Source organism: Notamacropus eugenii, chromosome X (genome assembly GCF_028372415.1).
Source record: "Notamacropus eugenii isolate mMacEug1 chromosome X, mMacEug1.pri_v2, whole genome shotgun sequence".
NCBI lineage: Eukaryota > Metazoa > Chordata > Mammalia > Diprotodontia > Macropodidae > Notamacropus > Notamacropus eugenii.
The window spans coordinates 51,874,744-51,901,692 of record NC_092879.1 but is presented as its reverse complement, the minus strand read 5'-3'; the positions used below and the strand labels follow the sequence as shown (position 1 = coordinate 51,901,692).

General features: G+C 41.1%; 1 protein-coding gene across 2 annotated transcripts; it reads left to right on the top strand.

Annotated features, from left to right (window-relative positions):
- On the top strand, window positions 1–25,160 carry AIFM1 (apoptosis inducing factor mitochondria associated 1). 2 transcript variants are annotated; one of them, XM_072626642.1, is made up of 16 exons: window positions 1–307; window positions 7,200–7,342; window positions 12,495–12,594; window positions 13,242–13,366; window positions 13,483–13,613; window positions 14,575–14,665; window positions 16,276–16,360; window positions 17,001–17,077; window positions 17,712–17,820; window positions 18,870–18,977; window positions 19,654–19,742; window positions 20,441–20,581; window positions 21,055–21,197; window positions 22,627–22,751; window positions 24,041–24,237; window positions 24,884–25,160. In XM_072626642.1, exons 1-16 carry the CDS (start codon window positions 214–216, stop codon window positions 24,953–24,955), a joined length of 1,830 nt encoding a protein of 609 aa, XP_072482743.1. In that variant the 5' UTR covers window positions 1–213; the 3' UTR covers window positions 24,956–25,160. The 2 variants fall into 2 exon arrangements, with proteins under 2 accessions (XP_072482743.1, XP_072482744.1); XM_072626643.1 differs by lacking the exon at window positions 24,041–24,237 and having other exon boundaries at window positions 55–307.
- Window positions 25,161–26,949: the final 1,789 nt, after the last annotated feature.

Genomic DNA, 26,949 nt, shown 5'->3' with positions numbered 1-26,949 from the left:
GTCTGCGCAGGCGGTTCCATCGGTCCAATGAGAATGCGTCTCTAGGGAGACCCCGCCTGCGAGGTGGGCTGGGATGGAATAGAGTGGCACTTGGAGGCGGACTGTGGTTAACGGGTCAGTAGCTGGGTGAGAAAGCCGAAAAGGGGAGGCGGCGGGTCGGCCGCAGTCGCAGTTGGTCCGGGACTTCCCGTCGTCGTTGTCGTTGTCGTAGTCATGTTACGATGTGGAAGCACCGCCGTGGCTGGGTTGGCGCCTTTGGTACGGACTTTCAGCGTCCGTGGCCCGAAGCAGAGGAGCCGGCTTCCAGGTAAGTTAGTTCCCTGACGCTCCCGTTGCAGTTCTCTACCCCTCCTCTCCCCCCACCCGTCGGACCCTGACCGTGATCCCAGGGAACCCCCTGCACGGCCCGCGTCTCTCCCCCCCTTCCCCCCCCCCCCCCCCCCGCAGGCAAACCCCTTCCGCACGCTCACTCGCGCCTTTTTTGGGAGCGCTCCAAACTCTTGAGGCAGGACTCGCCGGCCTGACCTTCAGAGGCATCACCTTCCACCCCCATCCCCCTAGCTGACAGGCTGCTGGCTAGAATCCCTGCAGCCCAGCCCCTGCAGTCCGGGGTGGCCTTCTGGCTAACACCCCCTCCCAACCCTATGCCTTTCCTTCCCGGGGCTCCAAGCGGGCTTCTGGGGACCCACGTGTGCTAAGTACTACTTAAACCAGCTAGGCCCCGGGGGGAGACTGGAAGATGAATCAGAAAAAAGTTCTAGCTCTAGCCCTTGGAGAGTCTGTCAAGTAGGGGAGATCAGTAAGACTCGACCCCAGAGAATGGATAATAGAGGGCAGAAAGCAGGAAGCTCCAGGACAAAAAAAAAGTGGCGCAAAAAAAGTACTGAGACTTTAAAAGAGAGAGGAATGTTTTCTGATCGGGTGGGAGCTGAGAATACTAAATGGAAGGAGGTGGCATTTTACCTGATTCCCGAAGAGAAGGAATAAAATTTCAACTAGGTAACAGGAAGGGAATTTCAGAAATATTGGACTGTGAAAGTTTGGAAGTCTAATGGAAAAAACCCTGGAACTCTGCCATTTATTATAGATGTGACTTAAGCCATTTAATAATAGTCTTTTCCTCAGTTTCTTCATCTGTAACAGACATATCATCTACTTTACCTATCTTAAAGTCGAGAACATAGATGTGAAAACACTTTCACAATTCAAAAGTCCTGTCTGTGTCAAGTATCATTGAAACAACTGTAAATATAAATCATGAAATAAATACCACAAGAGCTGGGAGGGCAGGCCAAAAGTGAATTGAAAAATAGGGTCTGGTGTGACTTTGTGGTTATCTTTAATGCCAATTTTAGAGTTGTTTTTTAACCAATGCATAAGGTGCCTTCTCAGTATTAGAAAGTAAATAATGTGGTTCAATGGTCTGTTCAGCCTAATATTCTTCTCTGATGCTGGGAAAGTAGGATATTTGCCCTTCATGAAGTTGACCTCAAAAAGTTAACAGTGGTGTCCTATCAGAAGCAGTAGCCTGAGATTTTAAAGACCTAGGTTCTACTCCTGGTTCTGCTACTGATACTAGCTGTGTAACCTTAGGTAAATCATTCTGGGCCTCAGTTTAATCTTTTGGAAAATAAAAGATTTATATTAAATCTATTAAAAGTCCCTTCCAACTCAGAATGCTATAATCAAACACCCCTAAATTCCTGCCTTACTAGTCCATCATGCATATGCCATCCATGAATTTATCAGAACATTTCATGAATTTTACTTACACACACACATACACCCCATGACCTCTTGTGTACCCTGTGACCTCTTCTGGTAGTAAGTTACCAGTTTTTAGGAGATACAATTAATCTTTCTTTTAGAGGTCTTCTTCAGTTCTTGCTAATATCAATAGTGACATGAAAATGTTTGCCTAAGTTTTTGCACCATTTTCCTGGAGCCATTGACTCAAGAGTGCTTCTTGAATGAAGTTTTAGTATCTTGAGTGATCTTACACTTCGAATCTTAACACCTCTGTTGTCAGGAACTTTAAAAACATTGTTTTTTAGGGCAGTTAGGTGGTACAGTGGATAGAACACTAGCTTGGAGTCAGGAGGACAGGAGTTCAAATTTGGTCTCTGACACTCATGTTTATTAACTGTGTGACTGTGACCGAGGGCAAGTCACTTAACCCTGACTTCAGGTGCGGCAATAAAAAAGGATTGTTTTTTGACAGATATCCTGGTTTCCAGACATCTCTGTTGTCTGCACGCCAAAATTATGGTACTATCCATAGGCAAGTTACACAACATTCTTAGACGGAATGTATAACCTTTTTGCCCTTTCGTAACTTTGACCTCCAACTTAAAACATCATTGCTTTGGTCTGTGGAATTGAACATTTCATGGGAAAATGCCTTCTTAATACATACTTATTGCTTATGCTATTATCTTCACTTACTTAGATTTGAAAGCATTTAGTGATGTTAGTGCTGAAAGGAATTGGCTAGTTTTATTTTGCCTTCATTAGTAACTTGTTCAGAGATGGGCTGCTGTATTACTACTTCTGGTTTCTTGACTATTTGCTCCTTCTTCGTAGATTTATATAATTCATAGAATCTCAGAGGTGGAATTGATCTCCAACACCATATAATTTAACTCATACCTAAGAAGACTCCCCTCTAAAACATACCCCATAAATGGCCATCCAACCTTTAAGCCCTCTAGTGAAAGAGAACTTTCCAAGGCAGTTCATCTCACATTTGGACATACCTCTGATAGGAAACTTTTCTTTACATCAAAAAGGAGTCTGCCTCTTTGTAAATAAGTCTGACCCAGCTTTTCACATGGCAGCCTCTCTAATAAATACTTGAAGACAATTCTTCTCCCACCCCAGTCATCTTTTCTCCAAGCTAAACAGCTCCTTCAACTGATCCTTACTTAATAGCATAATCCTCAAGTAGCATGGCCTTTCTTGGTTACCTTCCTCTGCATGAGCTTGAGCTTCTCTGTGACCTTCCTGAAGTGTGGAGCTCCAAACTGAACACAATACTCCAAATCTCCTCCCTCCCTCTGTACACTCTTCTCTGCATTTGGCCTAAGATAGATCTCATTTGTTTTGGGAGTTACTTCACTCTATGGATTCATATTGATTGACCTTGCTGGTGTGCTGAAGCCCCCAGAATCTTTTGTCTACTGTCTTGTATTTTGCGCTTGATTTTTAAAAAACAAATGTAGCGTTAATTTATCCCCATTAGATTTCACTCATCCTTACAGCCTATTAAAATCTTTTTGGATCCTGACTTTTTTTTAAAGATTTCTCCCAAGTTTTTTTTTTAATCATTTGCAAATTGGATGAGCCTGTTCTCTTTCCAAAATTTCATAAAACAAACCATTGATGTAAAAGTTCTTTGGTCTCCAAAAGACACTATAGTAGACCATTATTACAAACACTCTTGTCCCCAAGTAAACTCTTTCACCGTAATGTTTTTCTTAATTTCTATTATTACCAATAATTCACATTTTGGTGTTGCTTTAATATTTACAGAGAGCTTTTCTCAGAGGAACCCTGTGAGGTTAGTATAAATGTTCCCATTTTACAGAGGAGGAAACCAAGCCTTTTTCTACTGATAAGACACTAGAGTATGTAAACACTGAATCTCATTGTTGGGAAGGGACTTTAAAAGGCAGTCTCTTCCAAGGTCTACATGAATAGGAATTCCTTCTACAGAGTTTCTAGTAGATCTTATAGCTTCCACTTGGAGACTTCCAGCGAGAGAGAATGCCTGACTTTGCAAGATAGCCAGTTCCACTTTTGGACAGCTTGAAATGTTGGGAAAGTTTTCTCTACATCAAGGAGATTTTGCCTCTCTCCAACATTGTTCCTAATTTTGTCTCTAGGGCCAAACAAAAAAAATCTTAGCCTTCATTCAAATGAAACACTTGAAGGCAGCAGTCCTGTTCCTTATCCTGCTCAGGTAGTAAATTTTACTGCATATTTTTGGTGAGAGACTTGCTTTTTCCATAGAGTAGTCTTTTTCCTTGATCAACATTGGGCTAAGATTCAAAACACAGACTGTCCTTTCGCCTTGCTTTTAGACCTTGGGTGAACCTGGCCTCTGTTGTTACTTGAAATGATTATAATCATAACTGATATTTTAATAGTGCTCTTTACCATTTTTCTCATGGTTTCTCCCATTCATTTTAATTCTTCCATGCAACATGACTAATGTGAAAATGTGTTTAATAAGAATGTATGTGTAGAACCCATTTAAGATTGCATGCCTTCTCGGGGAGGGAGGGGGGCAAAAAATCTAAGACTTATGGAAGTGATTGTACAAAACTGAAAACAAATAAATGTTTTTAAAAATAGTGTTCTTTCCCTCTTACTAACATTAGGTCGATTTAAGGTATATTAATGCTAAAGCAAGTCTTGCCCCGAACATCACAGTGTTGATTACTTAGCAAGGTTGTGAGCTTCAAATGAGATGTGCAGTGCATCCATTTCTTGCTAGACAGGTGTCAGTATATGAGTGCTAAAGACCTTCTGGGTTACACAATGGAGTTTGACTTCTGTTCTGAAATATTTTGTTTCACTGCCAAACATGCTGCCCATGTGATCAAACTGATCTTTGGCCCCTAACCTGAGGTCCAAAAGTTGAAATGGTTTTCTGTATTATTCATGTAATCAGCCTTAGTTTAAGAAGAGAGAACCAGTAGATACCTTGTGGGTAAGGATCCATATTGTCATGTTTCTATCTAATATTTTTTAGAGAATGAGCTTCTCCCTGACTTTCTAAGGGGAAACTTTCAGACTCAAAACAGAAGGCAAGTTAGCTTCTTTTTACTTACTGTCCTGGGATATTGGATTTTTCTAGAAATAATCCAAGATTTCATTTGGTGCTTTAGATATTGATCTGTTCGTTTCCTACCTATGTTAACTTTCTTCTGGTTGTATAATGTCACCTTCCTATCATCATCCTTTCCTAAACATTAAAAAGTCAAACTCCAGAGATTGAATGAGATAATCAAGTCCAGCTGTCTTGGGGTCAGAAAGGCTTGGGTTCAAGTCCTGCCCCTGATATGTACTGACTTCAAAACCTAGGGCAAGTCACTTAAACTCGTAGTGCCCCCAGGCAATTCTTTTTGAGACTATAACTTGCTGTGTTTGATCTACCAATAAAATCATAGGTCGACCAAAACAAAAAAATCTAGACCTAACAACCATTGATTGCTCTGTCTTCATTTGTATTTTGTCATCTTTCAACTGGTTGTGGCCATCCTGGGTACCTCTCTCTTATACCTAATGAATTGCTAGTCTTTGTAGAACATAATTATTTGATACATCTTTTCCCTGAATATATTCTACTCATTTTATGATGTTTTCATTGCCTAAGACTGTACTGAATTCATTTTCTCTCAAATTCTTGTGTAATTCCAGTGAAATTAAAAGGTATTCAGCATTATAGTTAACTTCCTAGCTGAAACTCCATTGGTTTAAATATTTTAAGTTTATTAAGGCAACTTTCTCTATGGCATATAGCTAGAGTAACCCCAAATTTACTTGAAGTGTTTTTAAGCATGGCTGTACTCAGATTCTTGCTATACATCGATGTATAGAAAAATAAGCAAAATGTATAAAATCATATATCAACCATCAACTCCAAATGTGTTCCACCTTTTTATGACATTAATTGATATTAAATTATCACAGATAATAATACCTTAACATGCTTTTTAAAAAAAAATAAACAAAACAAAACTATTATTGGATTAATTGGTGTTCACATTTCATAAAGGAGGCATGTAGTGTAGTCTGTTTGCTAAAGAGTCATTCTCTTCACGTCCAAACAGGGTTTTGTCCATTTCACACTTGGTCATTCATTTCTAATACCAACAGGTCTCAAAATTCATTCATTCAAAATTCATTCCCATTATCCTCGATGCCTCCTATCATTATAGAAAAGCTCTAGAGAGAACGAACCCCACAAGAATTAGCAATAGGCTTGGTGAATATCTTGAGTTTGCAGGCTTCCCTATTATCTTAGCACTACTAAACTATGTTATAAAAGGTATTATGCAAAAGTGAGGCTGTTGGAAAGAAATTCTCTTTAGGCAATTGATTGAAAAACAAATTTGTCCAGCATAGGAACTTTACTTCTCTCTGTCATCTAGACTCTAGTTATGAGCAGGAAGAAAAAAATCATCCCTCAGCACATATTGCCTATCTTCAGTGAGACTACTTAATGATGGCAACAAGCCACTGAGGTGTGTGGTTGAGATTTTCTAAGGTAGGAAGTCTGTTGTATCTCTGAGTGGTTTTCCAAATCCAGTAGAAATATAAATTTACTGACCATTTTAAAACCATGAGATCAGAAGTTGAATTATTTTTGCCTTCTGGCCAGAAAATAAAAGGAATAAGAAATCTTAAAACATGTCCAGTTATCATAAAACAGAAATAATGAATGTTAAGGTATGTAAATTTGCTTATTTGATTTGCTGATATTTATATAGTATTTTATATATGTGTATATATATATATAATACATATATATTATCTCATTTGATCCTCACAATAACCCTGTGACGTAGGTGCTATTATCTTACAGATGAGGAAACTGAGATTAGTGGGGTTAATTAACTTACCCAGGATTCTTAGATTTCTAGGTTAATGTAGTGTTGTCTCAGGTAAGCGCCCTATAGTTATCATTATGGATTGTGTCAGTAATCTAGCCCAGGGCTTTTTAAACTTTTTCTACTCCCATCCCCTTCACTTCTTAAACTGTGGGTTGAGACCCCATATGGGAGTCTTAAACCTACAGTTTAAGAAGCATTGTCCATATTCACTCAGTTTTGCTTGGAGAAAGTGTGAAGGAAGATTGGTGAAGTCTCAAAGTATTTACTGTTATCTTTTCTGAACCAAGTTCAGGCTTATCTAAATAAATAAAGCTGCTGTAATTAGCAATCTTCCAAACATACTTACTAAGTATAGGATCATCTAATAATATGAACATTAAGTGCTACTAGAAATATAGATGTGGAAAGTCAAATGCCAGTCTTAGAAGATTTAATTCTTATTTTGGATGTTGGTTGGGCAGTAATGCATGCTGTTCAGCTCATTGACTGGCAACTCAATCAGTATGGTTCACTGACTTATAGTTATTAATATATTCATAATTTTATATGTTGTTTTATCTAATATAATGTGTCTCTTAGGCAACCTGTTGCAGCGATGGCCTATTCCTGTAAAGCTCCAGATGACAAGACAAATGACCAGTGCTGGTCCTTCAGGGAACAAAATGGATAAATCGATGTTAGCCTTTGTTCTGGGCATATCAACCATGGGAGCTGGTGCATATGTAAGTAGAAAAGCAGCTTATGAAAAGAAGCTGCCAACTTCCATTAATAGCTCTTCTTTTTATTTTGCTTCCCACCTGATACAATTCCCTTTCCTCCTTTTGGAAGGCTTTCCAAAAACCTCGTTTAAAATACTTGCTATCCAATATTCCACGAGGACCAATTTGAGAGTTACTGAAATTTAACCTCATGTTGTCAGACCCTTCCCTTCACTTCAGCTACCTTTTTGTCATAGATATGATTAACCATAGGATTATCTCTTTACTAAATTTGATATACTGACCCATGAATAAAATAAGGAATTCTGGCAGCTTCTTAGCCTAATTGGTGATTTAAAGTCTCCTTTGCCAAATCTTCTCTCCATGTTACTGCTTGATATGCAGAAATACTGAAAACCATAGCACTTTATATAAAACATTTATCTTTGAAGGGGAGGGTTGGGGAAAATTCCCACACCCTCACTGGAAATTTCAAAAGCAGCCTAATATGTGCCAAATTTTTTTTAGGTTAGAAGTTTGTTTGAGGTGTTTAGTTGCAAAAGTAGAACTGGAGAGTTGTCAGTAATATAGCTGCTTAATTGCACTCTCATCAGGCTTAGAAAGAGAGAGAGAAAGAGAGAGAGAGAGAGAGAGAGAGAGAGAGAGAGAGAGAGAGAGAGAGAGAGTGTGTGTGTGAATTTGGCAGTGATTATAGTGACTCAGCAGATCAGTTTCTGGTCTCATGCCAGAGTAAAGGCACTACCCAAGCTAGTACCTAGTTGTGCCCTTGCTTGAAGGAAGCTTTATTTTCTCTGCTAAAAACAAATAGCTCAAAGTCATTAAGGTTCTGTGTTTTCCATTGCTAGTTAAGTCAATGAAGAATTATTCTTCTGCCCAGATCATTAGGGAAAATCCAAGCTACTCATGAAAGATATCTTCATACACTAAGGTTACTTAAAATGCATGAAGAAGTCAGATAACTTTCTAGTTGTGAGTAAAATGACTATAAGGAAGATAATAGAATCCTTAATCTGTTATCTAGGAGGGAGAGGGGCTTGAGAGGTCTTCAGATCCAGCCCTCTCATTTTACAGATGAGGAAACTAAGGCCTAGAGTGATTCAGTGGTTTGCCCAGGTAGTAAGTGCCCTAGGCAGGTTTGAACTCTGGCTTTCCTGGCACCAGGCCTGACCACTCTGTGCACTGTGGTACTATGGCACTAACTGCCTTCACAAGATGAGGTCAGCCATATAACAGACAAGCAGGGCTTGGGCCTCATCTCCTGGAGCAGGGCCCCCCCCCTACTTTTTTCTTTTTTTTTGAGAACAAGGTAACTGAAAATTACAAAATTACCTTGTTTCCTCTTCCCTAAAGGACTCCATAATGAAGTGTTCTCTTAATCAGCACGAATTTATTAAGTGCTTGCTTTATATTAGGCACTGTACTAAGTACTAGGGACAACAGAGAAAAAGCAGAAACAGGTCTGTTCCGAAGGTGAAAACCTGGAGGTGGAGTAGCCCAGGGATGGCTGGGAGGTGACCAGAAAAGCCTTCTCGTGAATATTTCTTACTTGTCCTGTTTCCTCTCTTTGTCTCTTGACCTTGTCTTTACCTAGAGTTGTGCAGTGTCATCAACTGAGATTCCTTTCTAGGTTACTAGAAGCTTCTGGGAAAGATGGAAGCAACCCAGTGTAGGTAATTATGGTAGCAATCATCACTGGGGCAGGAATTTATAAAACATGCATACCCGAAATTCATTTCAGGGGTTGATGAGTGACACCATGGTACTAATAAAAATTGTAGGTCCATTTTTGGTTGACAGGGTACAAGACACGGTTGACAGGCTGCAACATGGCTAATATGGAAGTATGTCTTATGTGATTTCACAGGTACAATTAATTGATAGCATATTTCTTACCTTCTTAATGGGTGGGGGAAGGGAGGAAGGGACAGAAGGAATTTGGAATTCAAAAATTTTCTTAAATGAATGTTATAAATAAATAAATAATAGATTGGGGCAGAGGAGAAGAAACATAACAAGCCCCAAGCTGGAATAGGCACTGGGGCCACAGACAGAACTGCATCAGGCCCTGTATTCGAGGGGCCACCCAGAGTAACTATTGACACTTTAATCATTCTAGGGAGATGACATACATATCTCTTTAAGGTAAATCCCCCTTTATTGGGCAAATATATTTTATTGGGTACTTATGAGCAGATTTGAAAATTCATCTTCCTCCTCTTTTCTTTCCAAATTGACACTTTCCCTTTGGCAGCACTAATCAGAGCTAGGGGTTGAAGTGGTCCCCACCAGTGGTGTCAGACTCAAGTAAAAGGACCTAAGGATCCCTAGGGCTGCACATGGATTTAGGAAACCATATGTTGACATTATTTGAGTTCCATTGTATTTATATGTATTTTCTACATATTCCCCACTTATATTTTTTTCTGGTTTCTGTGCTGGAGTTTGACACCTGATCGAAACTAAACCAAATGCAAACTAACAGCAAAATATTTTCTTAAACAGGTTTCTCCATTTTTCACAGGAGACCTTTGAATTTGCAATTTTTGCATTTTCACATTTCTCATTCATTTTTCCTTATCTTATCTCATTCTTTCAAAAGAAGGAAGAGGCATTTACAATATTTGGATTTCATATATTTCTTTGTAAATACTACTGTTTACTTTTAGATCCTAGACCTGCTCTAAAAGCTTTGCCCTAAGCAGGGTTGGCTAACCTCTACCAGGCCACACAAGCAGATTTTCTCTTGGACTGCCAGGTAATTGGATGTTGTATCCAGGGACAGCAAACCACTGTTACCCTATCCCTTCTTGGAAAAATCCAGGCCCTGCAGGCATTTTTGTAGGCTCCTGGGTAAATGCTGATCTGTTCTCTGAGGTGGTTGATGGCATAATCAGACGGGTATGAGCTTTTGTTTTTATCTACTTTCGTTTTTTACCTGAAGGTGTTTTTGTGTTTTCATATGTAAATTTTAAAATAATTTTTAACTTTTAATTTGACTTTAATTGAAATATAATGCACATCCCAGAAAAGAAACTTTTCAGGCTCAAGAATACTCTCCCCACTTAAACCAGTCAAATTTGTTGGGGTATGGTCATTTAGTCTTTCTTCATAATTTTACCCCCAAATAGTTCTCATTCCCCAACTTAGATGCTGAAAGTCTTTCTTCCCACCCCACCCTCAAAAGGAAGAAACTGTTCTGAGGACTAGGAAGGACTTTTCTGAAATTTCTGTTGGAACTCTGGTTTCAATCCAGCGCTTCCTAGACTGCAGATTGGAAGCCGCGATTGGCAAAGATGTGAGTTATCACTACTTTGCCAGTGACTATCCGTGGGGCCTTAGGCAAAGCACTTACCCTCAGTTTTTAGCTGCTCTGGACCCATAGCTAGTGATGGCTGGAGCCAAGATTTACAGTGCAATTGATATTTAAGCTGTGGGCCTGAGTTATGAATTGGGTCCATTTGTCATTGCTGAGCTGTTGTTGACAGTAATTGTCCACATTGTCTCACGTTGAAAATAATACATTTCTTCTTGGAGGCCTTCCTTAAGTTGAATAGACTCTAATGTATGCCTCTAGTCTTTTTTTTCTATGATTGCCATTTTCCCAACCTGCCTTGTTATGTCCCTAATTTGAAATGCACGGATCAGGAAAGTACTTGGTAAATCCTGTATAAAAGTATTTATTATTAGGACTTTTTTAAACCCTTGAAAAGAAGCATTTGCTACATTAGCTCTCTGTAAACCTCATTTTCAGGTTCTACAAAAAAAGAAAAGCCTCATTTCTATTTTTTCACCACTGCAAGATTTTTCTTAGGCTCACGTTCCATGAATCTGGAAGGAGGTTTGAGTTGGATTGGGGCTGTGTTCAAGTGGTTCCCTTAAATCTGTGCACAGCCCAAACTTCTAGGTCAGTTTTGGTTTGATCTGGCCTTGTGTCACTCAGGATTAGGATTTGTTAGGTGCAGTCCTCTCACTGAGAAGAAATCCATTTTAACTGTTAAAAAGTAGCTTATTTGATTTTTTTTTGGCAACTTGTCATATACATAGGTAAATCTAACCATCACAATCAATCAACAAGCATTTATTGAGCACCTACTGTGTGCCAAGCACCATGCTGATTTTTTTCCACAATTAATGTATGAGGAGAGATAAATTAATTTATTGGAGCTAATTGTTGATGTTTACTTTTTTGTATTATGAAATAATCTTGGGATGAGATTTATGATAATTTCTTATATGGGGTAGTCTTAATAATTTCCTGGATCCTATTGATATTCTAAATAATTCTAAGTAATATGAATTGTTGCTAGTGGGCAGAGCTGAGCAGAAGGATTGTAGCCACAGTGGATGACAAGAGCGTTGGCCCATTTTTTAGCCAGAAGGATATAATGCATATGTAGTGGTGTGCTTGAATAGATACCTGTTTGTCCCTCACTTTATAAATTTCTATTCATGGAAATCTCTTAGACTGGTCCTTTTAGGGGAAAAAAATATTCCACTTAGGAGAAAAGTGAGTTATTCTTTATTTGAAAAGGGTAGTATGCAGTCAGTTATGTTTCAGGATACTTGTTTTCTGTCTGATTGCCCCGATAGGTGGGAACTCTGCCAGAAAAAGAACCCCGGTTCTGAGCCATTCCTGCCTCTGATATGATTTTTCAGCCTGGTACCTAGCTTATTCCAAGACCCTTTTGTATCACAAGAGCTTTACCAGCTCTGAGAGTTCAATTCCTCATTTTGTGAAATAAAGATCATAGTATTTGCACTACCCAGAGTTGTTAGTGAAGAATAAACACTTCGGAAATGTTAGATTGCTGTAGAAATGTGAGTTGCTTTCTAGTGTACCTCCCTGTGTGGGTGATGCATTCACTTTACTTGAGCCCTCCCTGAGGAACAAAATACCAGATTGATTTGTGGCTCTGAGATAGAGCCCAGGAGAGCCTGAAACTAGAAGGGTTTTCATTTGTTCGTAAATCTTCTTTTAACAACCAAAACAGACCTGGTGCTTTATTTCTCTATTTTACCTCAGTACTTTTAACTAAAAAGAATTGGCTCGATGTATATCCAAGTTTATCATTTAGTTGAAATGTAACAGTATTATATGAATAGTGTAAGCTAGCCACCTGGCAGAACGATGTTCTTGCTATGTTTGGGTCTACAGGCCTATATGACGGTGAAAGAGGACCAAAAGAGATACAGTGAAAGAGTTTCAGGATTAGGACTGACCCCCGAAGAGAAAGAGAGGCGGGATAGCTTAACTGGTGAGTACCTTGTTCTTTGGCTTAAAACACAATTGCAAGTGCAGACCATTGAAATGAAATATCTATCTCAGGACATCTGATGGCATCTGTGAGATTATAAACCTCGAGAAATGGAACTAAAAAAGGAATGGGATTGTGGTTGAACCTAAGGAAATTTGGGCCATTCTGCTTATCTTTTTGGTCCTTAGGTGTGTGATCTCCATTGTTTTCCTCAACTCTCACATCTTTGGTCCATGTCATATTGCCAGACTAGAAACCTGGTTTGATTTTCTCTACCCACCCAACTGACATAGGGTGGAACTCGGAATCTATTATCTACCTTTCCTCATTAGGGAGGACAAAGCTGAATACACATGTTTTTATATATACTTCTGAATTTCCAAGCTAAGGTTCAGGTACAAGACAGATTTGCCTCAGGAGAATCATTTACCTCCCTGTCATTTTCCCACCAGAGAAAATAAGGATGAAGTCTCCTTTCCTTTTCTCATCATTATGTTGTTAGGTTTAGTAAGCTGAATGTGTGTGCCATGCTTCTTTGGGGCAAAAGGAGTAAAATAATTGGAAGGTGATGCTTTTCTCGTTCTTAGCAGTAGGGGGCGCATCTGAGACTCTTAGAAGATTCACCCTGTCTTGTCTGTCACTTACAGCTCCAGAGAAAGAGCTCAGTGCCCAGATCAAGGTGCCAGCTCATGCTCCTTTCTTGCTGATTGGTGGAGGTACAGCAGCATTTGCTGCTGCCAGATCCATCCGAGCTCGTGACCCCGCAGCTAGGGTAAGGTGCATCTTCTCCTGCTTGGCACATGTCTCTAAATGCCACCTCACATGGGTGCTTCAGCATTTGCACATGAAGTATCTTGGCACTGATGAAACTTTTTTGCCTATCTAAAGGTCCTAATTATCTCAGAAGATCCTGAACTGCCATACATGCGTCCTCCTCTTTCAAAAGAACTGTGGTTTTCAGATGATCCAAATGTCACAAACACACTTCGTTTCAAACAGTGGAATGGAAAAGAAAGGAGGTACATCCATTTGAGCATCTAAAATGATTGTGGTTGGGAGAAGACTACCCCACAAAGGATGGGAGAGCACTAAATTGACCTTGTGGAACTAGAAGTGGAAAGTGGGATGACTTGGTAATCTTTTGAGAGCCATGGTCTAGCTTAGAATGCAGTATGGTTCAGTACGTAGAGCATTAACTAAACAGAATCCAGAGATTTAGATACCTTTAGATCCAACAATGATTGACTTCCTGATGTCTTGTCTTCCACCTTATGACCTTTAAAATATAGTACTTCTGTGAAGAATCATGTGACTGGGGTCTTCTGCTCATCTAGTTGAACTGGACGCATATAGAATCCCCTGTAAGAACAGTAGAAAGGCAAGTGAAAGTGCCCATTTCCTCAGAACCCTAGCAAACTCCCCAGAATTGTGTGGGCCCTGCAGAGAAACTCAGGAAGTTTAAGCAGGTGACAGCAGGGATCCCGGACCACCGTGAACTTCCTCCTTCATTAGACTTGTGGGGCTTCTTGCTTTATCCTCTACACCAGGACTTCCAAAAGATTTTTTATCCATGACCCCTTTGCCACAGGCTTCAATGCCCCCTTTTCTGTTTTTAAGCTGGTCACACAAATTATAATTTGTCTCACCCAGTATCACATTGGGCCTGTGGCTGGAATGCCAATTCCTGGAATCTGAGGCAAAATAGCCTCCTGGACTGGCTGCCTCTTGCCATTGACTTGCAGTGCTCAGGACCCTTTTCTACAAAGCAGATGGATTTGTTTCTCTGGGTTGGAATGATTCTGGATCTAGGGTGGCCACCACTTTGTAAGCTGGGCCCAAACTTCAGCAGTCCTGGACAGCTTCTTGTGGCCTTCCCATGACCTAATGAACAATTGTGCAGCTGCGGAAATATGAAGTCAGGGGAAAGCTGCTAGAAAATGTTTTATAACTCCTTGTTCCCTCTCTTTTCTCCCTCTCTAGCATTTATTTCCAGCCACCTTCTTTCTATGTGTCTGCTCAGGACCTGCCTTTCATTGAGAATGGTGGTGTGGCTGTCCTTACTGGCAAGAAGGTCGGTGTGCTGCTGCCCTCATTGGGCCCCCTCTCCTGCCCTTTACATTTTTCCTGCCAGCATGATCTTGGGCACTACAATGTCTCTGTGTTGCCAGGGTCCAGTGCTTACAGGTTCTGGGAGCAGGGAGCTGGTATCTAACCTGGAGACCAAAAACATCCAGGCCATCCTAAAAGGTGTCTCTCTCCCAGCTCTTCGGCCTTTTCCCCACTCCAGCAGATCTTGGGGGTTGTTGATGAGGAGGGATTGTCAAAACACAAATCGTCCAGAGCCAAAGCATGTTTTAGACACAGACCTGGATGAGAAATATTAATTGAGTTCATGAAACTCATTTTCTTTCTTCAAAAGGAAAGTATGTGTGCCTACTTCAGTTAGATCAGGGGATGTGGCTAAGCTCACATATCAGAAACAGTAGCCCATTAATAATAAGACAGCTGTCCTGTCTGCTCAGGGGCCCTGAGTAGTTCTGCCCCAACTCTTAAGAAGTAGAGGATGGGCAAAGAAGGAGGCAGGGAGGAACTGGGAGATATTCCAGGACACAGGGGAGCTTATTATCAAGTTTCTGAGACAGTTAAAACAAGGGACAAGATCTAGGTACCGGGTTCCCTATAAGTGATGGCAAATAGCATGATGATGCTTTAGTTCTATTTGGATCAATAATCTATACTCTCTATACAATTCCTCTTCTGTGCTTTTGTATTTGGTAGGGCTTTTATTTTGTGTTCATAGTTCCTTTTGAAACAGTCCAACCATGTTTCAGCTGAACTCCAGCAAACATTTCTAAGCGCCTACTGTGTGCAGATCACTGTGCTAGGAGAGATGTAAAATTTAGATAACATGCAGCTTGTCCTCTTGAGAAGAAAAACCATTTTCCTTCCCTTCAATCAGACTAGATGGAGCACATACCCCAGGAACTGGAGTGGGAGAGAAAGGTGGGATGTGGGGCATGAGGAAAGAGCTGACCAGGTACTGGGCCATTTCCATAGTCTGCCAAGCTCCAGGGGACTTGAGGCCGAGTGAGTGGGAACCCAGGATGGTAACATTGGTGCCAGTTAGACTCTAGCATTTTGTCGCCTGGCTGATTCTTGTAGAATCTTTGTTTATGTTATGGAAGAGGGAGGCGTCTTGAGCCTGACTTCTCATTACTTAGTTTTCCCATACCTGATTTTCAAGGTTTGAGCCCTTCTCTTTCCCCTGAATCCCTACACACACACACACACACACACACACACACACACACACACACACACACACACACACACACACACACACACACACACACACACACACACGTTCTCTCTCTCTCTCTCTCTCTCTCTCTCTCTCTCTCTCTCTCTCTCTCTCTCTCTCTCTCTCTCCCTCTCTCCCTCTCTCCCTCTCTCCCTCTCTCCCTCTCTCCCTCTCTCTCCCCCTCTCTCCCTCCCACAAATCTTAAAGGTATTTCAGGCCTGCTCTTAGCTTGAACATTTCTTGGTGGCTCTGGGAGTTCAGAGCACTTAGAGAAATATACTCAGACCAAGAGCTGGGTGCCAGGAGGTTATCTCTGAAGTAATGCTTTTAGGTAAAAGGCACATCCACCTATATTTCTTTCTCTGTATTGTGTATGCCAGGTGGTACAGCTGGATGTGAGGGACAACATGGTGAGACTTAATGACGGCTCTCAGATAACTTTTGAAAAGTGCTTGATTGCAACAGGTTAGTGTTCTATGATGTAGCTTCCTTTCTTGGCACAGCTCATCCACAGTGCAGTGATGGGCCTTCTCTGCAGAAGGTATCATTTAATTAGTTAGTCATATCCAGGAAAAGTGAAATCCAGATCTTCCACCCTGAGCAGACCTTACAGAGCCTAACCAGAGACTACAGATGTCCCAGAACTGCAGTATCTCAGAATTACCTTTACTCCTACATATAAGAGCATGTATGTTGCTCTCTTGGCATAGTCTGAAAGTTACATGGCCATACGGCTTCATGATAGATTCAAATCAGCGTGTGATAGGGGAGATGAAATAATTGCTTAAACTAATATGGCTTTAGTATCTAGCAAAACCTTAGGGAAAACTGTAAGGGAGCCAGGAAACAGAAAACTTTCTTTTTTTAAATTTTGGGAATAAGTGGGACCCTGTGAAGAGGAACTGTGCATTCTGTAGACCAAGGGAAAGAAAGTGATGAGTCTGCTGAAAGATCAGCCTGGTACAGGACTCGTGTCCTGTCGATGTACCTGTGCTGCCAGCAGAGGGCGCGCACACCTCAGTTCTGAACAAACCTTTGCGGGATGGACGGTGGTTTGGGCCTAACTAAGTTTTATTCACTTCTTAAAAAATACTTTTTTTTCCAGGAGGCACTCCGAGAAGTCTTTCTGCTATTGATAGGGCTGGGGCAGAGGTAAAGAGCAGAACAACACTTTTTAGAAAGGTAACCATCTGCTTCCATATTTTCTGTCCACTTATTTTGGGAGACATGGGATAATCTTGTGATCTCCTTATGATCTAGGAGTGGGAAGGTTCACATTTTTTTATTTCTGGCTCTTCTGCAGCCTTGTTATCTGACCGTGGGCAAGCCACTGCCCTTCTCTACTCAGTGGCTTCAGCTCCTCAGAAAAAGGAGGTCCTTAGTGGTTTTTGTTATTCACTGTTGTTCCTGCCCATTTTCCTTCCACACTTGCCTTTTCCTGATGGTGTAAGTCACCCAAACTGCTCCTAGCCTCTTTAGTTCTCTTTGCAAGTGTTAAGGAAATTTCATGCCCAGACATATGGCCAAAAGGCTGCATAGTTCTCCCAGCACACTTTGCCAGCAACACTAAAGCCACAGTGGTGGCTGTTTGATAATCTTTGTAAGCTCTTTGGGGTTTTTGGTAGAAGGGTGTTTTAGGTGAGAGCAGGAAAGAAAGTTGACATTGGGAACTTTGAAAGTGTAATTTAGTTTTTTTTATGGGGCATACTTATAATTATAAATAGTTTCTGTAACAATTTGGGAGGAAAATTATTTCCCAGTAACTTCGTTTGTCCCCTTTGGAAAATTATTGGACTAAGTTGTTGTCATTTTACAGATTGGAGATTATAGAGCCTTGGAGAAGATTTCAAGAGAGGTCCAGTCAATTACAGTTATTGGTGGGGGCTTCTTAGGTAGTGAGCTGGCTTGTGCCCTCGGCAGAAAAGGTGAGTATCCTTTACTAATTTCCATTTCTTTTTATTAGTCAGAAGGCTAATACAGAAGCCTCTTCCATCTTCTCCCTTCCCTCCTTCTGGCAAGCATCACAGAGATAACTTTGCTGGTAGCCCAGGGGGAAAAAAAGAGTTCTGTTTGGCTTGGGAATTTACCTAGTGACGCTGAGCATGAGACTAATTCCTGTCTGTGATCCCTAGCTGACTGGCAAAACTCAGCAAGAATGCTCTCTTTCTCTTTGGATGGCAGGCAATATGGAATCTCCAACTTTGGCATATGGAATATTAATCATCTTTTTTTCCATACCACCAGTCCTTGGACCAAGTCTCTAGAAGTAAATTATTAAGGAAAGTTGGTTGTTAAAAGGGTTGGAAGGGAAATGGAGAAGACAGAAAAATGTCTTAGGCCTCTTGCTCAAGAGCTTATGTGTGCAAAACATACCACACTGCTTCTGATGGATGAATAAGTTTGCAGATTTGCAAGTCTCTCAGCTGAAATCTGAGTGATTTTTTTTTTGTCAGTTCATCAGATTTTTATTGAGCACCTACTATGTGTACCACACCGCTAGTGATAGAAAAATAAGATGTGAACCTTGTCTTTTTCTCTTAATGTGGAAACTGTGTGAAATGAGAATGTTGGCCCAGAAATGACCTGATTCAGGTGCCCTATGACAGTTGTCCTGGGGACTTTTTGCCCGGGGTCTTCAAAGCCAGTCTTAGCTCGTGCGTTCCTGTGTATTTTTGTCTGAGCTCAGGATACAGTGTTGGACCTAATGACAGCTCCATTGTGGCAGCCTAATGTTTGACTTGTGAATGAGCTCTTATACTTGATACTCTGCACCCTACAAATTATGGCTATAGAGTAGACTGAAGCTTCTCCCTATGTTTAAGTGACTATGAACACTGTGTTACTGCTACACACACACACACACACACACACACACACACACACACACACACACGCACCCCCCCCCCCCCCCCCCAGGATTGGCACTGCTCTCCTAATCGATCCCTTTTCAGCTTTGTTTTCTTTTGTTTCCCAGCTCAAACTTTGGGCACAGAAGTCATTCAGCTCTTTCCTGAGAAAGGAAACATGGGGAAGATCCTTCCAGAGTACCTCAGCAACTGGACCACAGAAAAAGTAAGAAAAGGTAAGGGAGAGCTTTCTAGAGAGCAGGCTAACCTTTTTGTTGTTGTTGCAAGTGAGGGTTCCCTGGGGTCTTGGGTTACAGGGAGATGGAAGGTAAGAGCCACATGTTGGGAAGTGACTGCAGTGTTAACCCCCAATGCCTACCTTCCCTTCCCTGTGTGTTTCCCTTGTGTGACTCATTTGGATAGGTAGTGTGTTACTGACTTCAAATTCTAGCTACATCACTTCTCCTTGGGGCCACTCTGAGCCTTAGTATAACTACTTGTCAAGTGTGAGGGGCTTGGACTAAAGGACCTTTTGGATCTCTTCTAGCTTAAGATCTCTGATCCTCTAATTCTCTGTAAAATGCAGGAGTTGGACTGGATCATCTCAAAGGTCCTTTGTAGCTATCAGTGCTATGGCACCACTTTCAGTTATTACCAGGGCCCTCTTTTGGGTTGGTCCTGATGCCTTCTTTATGTTGCTTCCACGTGTGTCAGCCCAGTGTTCTAGTCTCTCACAGGTGACCTGGAGGGTGGATGCCAAATTCTCACAAGTGCTAAGAATGAGCCATAGGTTTGGGCTGGGTCCTCCCAAGGCCACCTTCTTCCTAATGTCTCACATTATTACTTTTCCTCACCTACCTTTCTACTTCTTGGTCATTGGCACCACTTCAAGACTATTTCTTTCCTTCACAGAGGGAGTTAAAGTAATGCCCAATGCAGTTGTGCAGTCAGTTGGTGTCAAAAGTGGCAAGTTACTCATCAAACTGAAAGATGGAAGGAAGGTAAGAAAGAGATGTCATCAAGGCTGAAAGAAAAATGAGTCTTCTGCTCACATACTTCAGGATTTCATGTGAAATAAACCACACACTTTGCAAGTATGGATCACAGCCTCCGCCATACCTTACCATTAGTCTAGCCAAAAAATGTGTCCCCTTGTGGCCAGCCCTCAAGTGACAGCCTTATTTATGAAACCTACGCTCTCTAACAGAGCCTTTGAGAAACCATGGTCATCTCCACAGAGGGAGAATTTAATGTACTTTCCACCTCACATACCGGAGGGGGTGGGGGCAAGAGAAGAGAGAGAGTTGTGCTCTTGTCCTTGCTTTTTCTTTCCCCTTCATTTAACGCTGGTGGAATGGTTTCTTGGCAGCTGCAATTAACCTTCCATAGTTTTCTCTGGAAGTGTGCCTTCCCAGTGAAAAAAAAAAAAAAGACACCAAGTGAGCTAGAGCAAACATCTCGGGCCACTTTCCCTTAGCTCCACTCTGTCTCTATCCCATCTCTCTGGGCCCATAGTGGCTAACAAAATTCTCTTGCTGGGTCTCCTTACCACTCTCAAACATGTTTATGAGTGAGGAGTTGGTTAGTGATTTTGTGAAAAGCCTTTAATTTTAGTTGACAAGCTAGACATTTACTTTAAAGGAAATGTATCAGCCACATATGAAAATTCATGAGATCGATCACCTCTTTTCCCTTTTAGGTAGAAACTGATCACATTGTTGCAGCTGTGGGCTTGGAACCTAATGTTGAATTGGCCAAGACTGGTGGCCTGGAAGTAGATTCTGATTTTGGGGGCTTCCGGGTAAACGCAGAGCTCCAGGCACGCTCTAACATCTGGGTGGTAAGTATATTATACTAGGACCAGGAAGGATTCAGTGACATCAGCCTGTGAGCAAATCCACCCAGTCATTATTTGATTCTAAGCAGTGGCTTTAAGCAAATGAGGTAAAAATATTTAAGGCATGAGTGTAGAAATAAATACTTAGGTGGGCTTAAGATAAATACTTAAAATAGTCCAATCCCATGTCTTTTGGAGACTATGTGGTATAATGAAAAGGAATCAGAAGACCAAGGTTCAAATCCTGGCTCTACTGCTTCAGTACCTTTAAAGACTTCAGTTTATCTGCACAATGAAAAAGCTGGACTACTTGATCTCATCCAGCTCTTAATTCTATGATCCTGAGTATACTTCTTTCTGCATGGGAGAAAGACAAATGAGATAGATGACTTTTCAAGGGGACTTCGGATTCCCAAGATCCCTTAGGTACGTTATGCTTTTTCTCTCCCTGCGCTCACAACATGTCTATTTCAAAGGCAGGAGATGCTGCATGTTTCTACGACATCAAGTTGGGGCGCCGACGGGTGGAGCATCATGACCATGCTGTTGTGAGTGGAAGATTAGCTGGAGAAAATATGACCGGGGCTGCCAAACCATACTGGCATCAGTCAATGTTCTGGTAATGTTTGTGTGTTTGGGGAACTCTCTGGGTCATTTAGATCAGTTGATTTGAATGTGATGTCAGCCACAGGGTTAGAGATTTGATCCTGGTGTGGACCACTTAGCATTATACTAAGGGACAAAGTCCCATGATCACCTGTGCCAGTTGTCATAAGGTAGGCTAAGGAAGAGAGTGTGGTATTACTGTGCTCTGCTTTACAGTGTAGAGTACAATAATCCCACTAAGGTCCATCTTTACGTGTCTTAGTCTAAAATTGCTAAAAGCAACAATAAGAATTAATAAAAACATCTTGTTCTTATCATAGATTTTAAAGCGATAAAACCAAGTAGAGCATAATCAGGCACATTGGATTGCGTAGCGATAGGATGGTAATTGTGGACCCTATCAGTGTTGAAATTGTAAAGAAAGTAACATTTTCTTAAATAATGTGAAAATGGAATGTCCCACTGAAATCCCCAGAGTATAGGTGACAATAGACTGTTCCTGGTAGTAAAACACCCATCTTAGGTATTTAAGTAGACAAAAAAAGTGTGGGAAAGCAGTCATATAGCCATAAGACCTTGGGCAAATCACTTTCCTTCTCTAGACTTCAGTTTTCCCTATAAAATCTGGAAGTAGGACTAGATCTCTAAGGGTCCTTCTTACCGCTAACATTTTTTGAAATTTCTATGAAATTTAGGGGGAGAAAATATAAAAGTATACTTAGGGGCTCCCATTAACATAAGTTCGATTTGAGTTTGGATTCTTTCATTCATTATACTTGTACGTAGCATAGTGCCCTGCACATAGTAGATAATAAATCTTTGCTGATTGATTAGCCATCCTTTGTGATCCAGAAAAGGAATGTTAAGAGTCACTATAGACATTGCCCTGAAGATCACCAGTGTGCTAGTGGGACAATAAAAGGCCATTAAAGGATAGGATGTTGTCTTGAAGGGAGTTGGAAACAAAGCAGAAATCATCCTACCCTTTCTCAGAACCATGAAACATCCTCTCCTGGAATGCTGTGTGTAGTCCCCCTTCCTTCTCCCCAAGCCCTTCCCCAAACCATCAGAAAGACATGACAGAGACTGAAAAATTTTGAGTGAAGTTCAGTTTAAATGGTTGATGAGATGAACATTCTTCTGAACAAAGAATTCTTTAAGCACAGTGCCTTGCACGTACAGGGTCTTAATAAATACTTCGTGTTTTTTAAAAAGGATTTTTCCATTTGGAAAGACAAAGTCAAGAGGGGATGATAGAATCAAGCTATAATTTATTTAGTGTCTACTTGATTACTAGTAGGCAAAGAAACAATAAAACAGTTCCTGCTGTCATGGAGCTTACCTTCTATTGATAAATTCATGACTTAATGTGAACACAGCTACAAGTACGTAACTTGTGGTTTCCTCTTGATACATGAAGAGTAGTCTTCTTTTTTTCACAGGAGTGATCTGGGCCCTGATGTTGGCTATGAAGCAATTGGTCTTGTGGATGGTAGTTTGCCCACAGTTGGGGTTTTTGCCAAGGCTACTGCAAAAGACACCCCCAAATCAGCAACTGAACAATCAGGTGAGGAGGTGTCAACCATTTGCCCTGGAACAGCATCAGGAGGCAATAGGATGTGATCTGTACAATACTGGATTTATTTCCCCATGTCAGATTTTTCAGGCTTTCTCTGAAAAGGTTTTACATATTTCCAGGAAAGCGCTATCAGTGGTATCATCTCTTTGTTTAAAGTTAAACTTTACATGAGACGAGGTCACAGATCCCTGAGTCATTGGTGGGTCTGAGCTCAACAAAGTGCATCAAATAGTGGAACCACCTTGTTGGGTTAGTAGTCAGAGGCATAGAACTATGGCTCTCTTGTCTGGGCTACCTAGGCTTTTGCCACTTCATCTCCCCTGTCATATTATTTCTGGGTAAAAAGAAAGACCTGAGGGATAAGGAATACCAGGCCTCTTCAGGCTGTGTAGTTCCACGTCTGGATTCAGTACCCAGCAACCAGACATGGAAACCTCTGCTTGTGTCTGTTGGCCACCAGGGGGCTCTGGGCTCAGAAAAAAAAAAATCTTGTTACTTCCTGAATGGCCTCTTCATCCCTCCCATTTGTCAGACCCTGCTGTCAGTTTTTCTTTCAATGGCAGACATATCTCTTGCATGAAGGTCTTCTTCCCAGGGTAACTCTCGTTAGCTTCTATACCTTTGCTCCTGCTCCCTGCACTGGAGTCCTGGCTGGGGTTCCATCCGCTACATAAAGCACAGCTCTGTATGTTCTAAGAATGGCAGACTTGTTTCTGAAGAGAACAAGACTATTTGCTTGAAGTACATTTATATCCATGATTCTTGATTCTGACCTCTTCTCTCCCATGAGGCAGGAAGACAAGTATTTTATATTGGCAGAGCTAGAAGAGGGGGCTGGAATTACTGGATCCCAGTTCTTTTCTCTGGGAGCCTAGGAACTCCCAGGGGATGGAAGCCATCTGCCCCACCCCCATTCTGCCTATATTCCCCTACCCTGGCACAAGCATTCCCAGAATGCTTTTCAGGTTTCAGTGGCATCTCCTCTACAAGTCATATCTACTACTGTAGTGCCTACACATAGTACATATATGCTTAGTAAATATTTGTTGAATTTAAAGAAAGCTAGAGATGACTACAGCAGAACTGTAAAATGTGAGGGAGAGTTTAGCAGCTCTTGAAGCACACCAGAGCTAGCAGGGCAGAGCTTTCTCCAGATTTGGTGACAAAGAAGGGCTCTTAACAAGGATCACCCATCTGTGAAGCTCACTGGGGCAGGTTTCTAAGAATACTTCATTTCCAAAGTGTTCCCACATCATCTCTGGGTGCTTTTGTCACAGGGACTGGTATCCGTTCAGAAAGTGAGACAGAGTCAGAGGCATCTGACATTGAGATTCCTGCCAGTGATGCCAAGACCCCACAGAGCTCCATAAAGGGGGAGGATTTCGGCAAAGGTGTCATCTTCTATCTCAGGGATAAAGTTGTGGTGGGGATCCTGTTGTGGAACATCTTTAACCGAATGGCAATAGCAAGGAAGGTGGGTGTCTTTTTAAGCCTTTAGACGAGTTGAGAGGGGAGGGAAGGTAGTATACACTAGGAAATGCTCCCATAACTTCATTAGGCTTCCTGAAAATTCTGAGTCCACACATTTCCAAAAGATCTGGGATTTCACTGGTAAGGGGTGCTTTCTCTACTGATATAGATTCAGACCCTTTGACAGATCTTAGTAAATGGTTTCATGAATTTGTCTAGCCAGTAGCTAACCTTCTGGCGATGAACCTCCTCATTTAGCTGGCTGTTCTGGTCTTCAGATGATGGTCTCCACACACCTGTATGGAATAATTTTCCAGCTTTCCCTGAGTTTGTGCTTGGATGGTATAACCTTCAAGAACTCAGGTGTGCCTCCAAGCCATCCCAAAGCATTAAGAGGGCACTTTGGTTAAAGCAGAACCCACATGGTCTGTGCGTATAAGCAAGACAAAAGCTTGGTCCTGACTCTTGGCCATTTCTTCTTTACCCACTTGGTCTGGTAGGGTAGGAGATGACAAACAACTTGGGGTTAATGTAAATCCGTTTTCACTAGTTCTGCACCCTTTGTTCTTGGGAGGAGGATGAGGTTCTCATGGGCCTGGACTGAATTCACATGAAGTTGGCCAATGACTTAGTGTTCCTTTCTTCCTCAGATCATTAAAGATGGAGAAGAGCATGAAGATCTTAATGAAGTAGCCAAGCTCTTCAACCTCCATGATGAATGAAGTCACTGCAGTAAATGAAGCAAGTGGAACTTGGGAATGAGGAGCAATGGACAACATCTGCAAAAGAAGCATTTTATATCCAGCTCACCCCCCCCATGTCATTTTTGTCCATATGAATGTACCCCAAACCCATTGTGAATGGTTTGTCATCCAGAAAAACTCTGTGAAGTATCTTAACCATAAAATAAAGTTTGTCTCTTCTCAATTTGTTAATGTTCTATTTTAAAGAAGAAAAAAAGGAAGCGAAAGCAGTATATTTGGGTGGGCATGCAGATGAAAGCTTTCAGAGTAGGAGCTGCTCCTGGAAGATTATTGGGACTGACTTCAACTGTGGACCTGCTCTTATTTAATTTATTAGGTAGTTTATTTTTTAAATTTGTTTTAATCATCCAGATCCACCTTCTCACCTTCCCACCCCAACAACTCCCCCCTCCCCAATCAAGAACACGAGCAAAACAAAACCCATTATAAATACGTAGAGTCAAAATTAATTTCCACTTTGGCCATCTCCAAAAAAAAAATTGTCTCATTCTGTCCTCTGAGTCATTTACATCTCTTAGGAGGTGGGTAGCATCATTAGTCCCCTGGAATCATGGTTGGTCATTACACTGATAGAAGTTCAGAGCAATAGTATTCTATCACATTTATATGCCATAACTTGTCTATTCCCCATTTTATGAATACTCCCTCACATTTTCATTCTTTGCCACTACAAAAAGAACTATAAATTTTTTTTTATATCCTTAGTTTGTTTTGCTTAGTACTAAATCCTCCCTTAATATTCCTTCCCCTTTCCCCCTTCCTCTTCTATTTCCCTGTTAAATGAAATGTATTTCTGTACCAAACTCTGTGTGTGCATTCTAACTTCTTTTAATCAGTTCAGGATGAGAGGTTCAAGGGTCAGCCACTCCCCCCTACCCCCTCCTGTTTGTATAGAAGTCTCCTTGTGTACCCTGATTATGTGTAATAATTTCCTTTTACCTTCCTTTCCCCTTCCTCCATGTGTATTCCTCTCTCTCCATTCCTTAAGATCATCAAAAGATAACAGAACTACTCCCAGGGCTTCTTTCTAATTAAACTCTCTATGACCCTTGATTATAGGGTTCAGAGGGGACATATCCTCACCCCATATTTGAATTTAAGCATTTTACACTTGTTTAGTCTTTTATCATCATTTATGTTTACCTTTTTATGTTTGTCTTAACTCCTGTGTTTGAACTTCAAAGTATTGCCACACCTCTGGTCTTCCAATCAGGAATGCTTGGAAGTCCTCTATTTCATTTTTCTCCCGGTAGCATTATACTCAGTTTTGCTGGTTAAGTTATTCTTGACTGTAAGCCCATATATTTTGCCTTTTGGACTGTCATATTGCAAGTCCTCTGTTCCTTTTGAGTGGTAGCTGCTAAATTGCATGTGATCCTGACCGTGGCTCCTTGTTACTTGAACTCTTTCTGGCTGCTTGCAGCTTATTTCTTTGACCTGGAACCTGGGTTTTTGGCTATGATATTCTTGGAAGTTTTCATTTGGGGTTTCTTTCTATTTCCACTTTGCCCTCTGATTCTAAGAAATCTAAGGAATCTGGGGCAATTTTAAGATTTCTTGAAATAAGTGTCTAGATTCTTTTTGTTTTTTTCATTTTGGTCCTGGAGTTCAGATAGTCCATTGAAGTCCATTGATTCTTAAATGTTTTCTCCTTGATCTGCTTTCCAGGTTGGTGGTTTTTGTTATGAGATACCTTACATTTTCTTCTGATTTTTTTTCAAATTTTGACTGTTTTAATATTTCTTGTTGTGTCATGAGGTCATTGGTTTCTGTTTGGTCCATTCTCATTATCAGGGAGTTTGCTTAGACCATGTTTTCCACCTCTTTTGCCAAGCTGTTAATTCCCTTTCTAATTCTTCCATAGGGGCAGCTAGGTTGCACTGTTCTGGGCCTAAACTCATGAAGACTCATTCAGTTCAAATCAAGCCTTAGATACTCTGGCCTGTGCGACC

Bases quoted from the DNA above. Each gene is read 5' to 3' on its own strand.
- AIFM1 (XM_072626642.1), top strand. From the start codon at position 214: ATGTTACGATGTGGAAGCACCGCCGTGGCTGGGTTGGCGCCTTTGGTA. The intron at 14,666-16,275 runs GTCGGTGTGCTG...TGTGTATGCCAG, and splicing joins CTGTCCTTACTGGCAAGAAG to GTGGTACAGCTGGATGTGAG. The intron at 18,978-19,653 runs GTAAGGGAGAGC...TTTCCTTCACAG, and splicing joins CACAGAAAAAGTAAGAAAAG to AGGGAGTTAAAGTAATGCCC.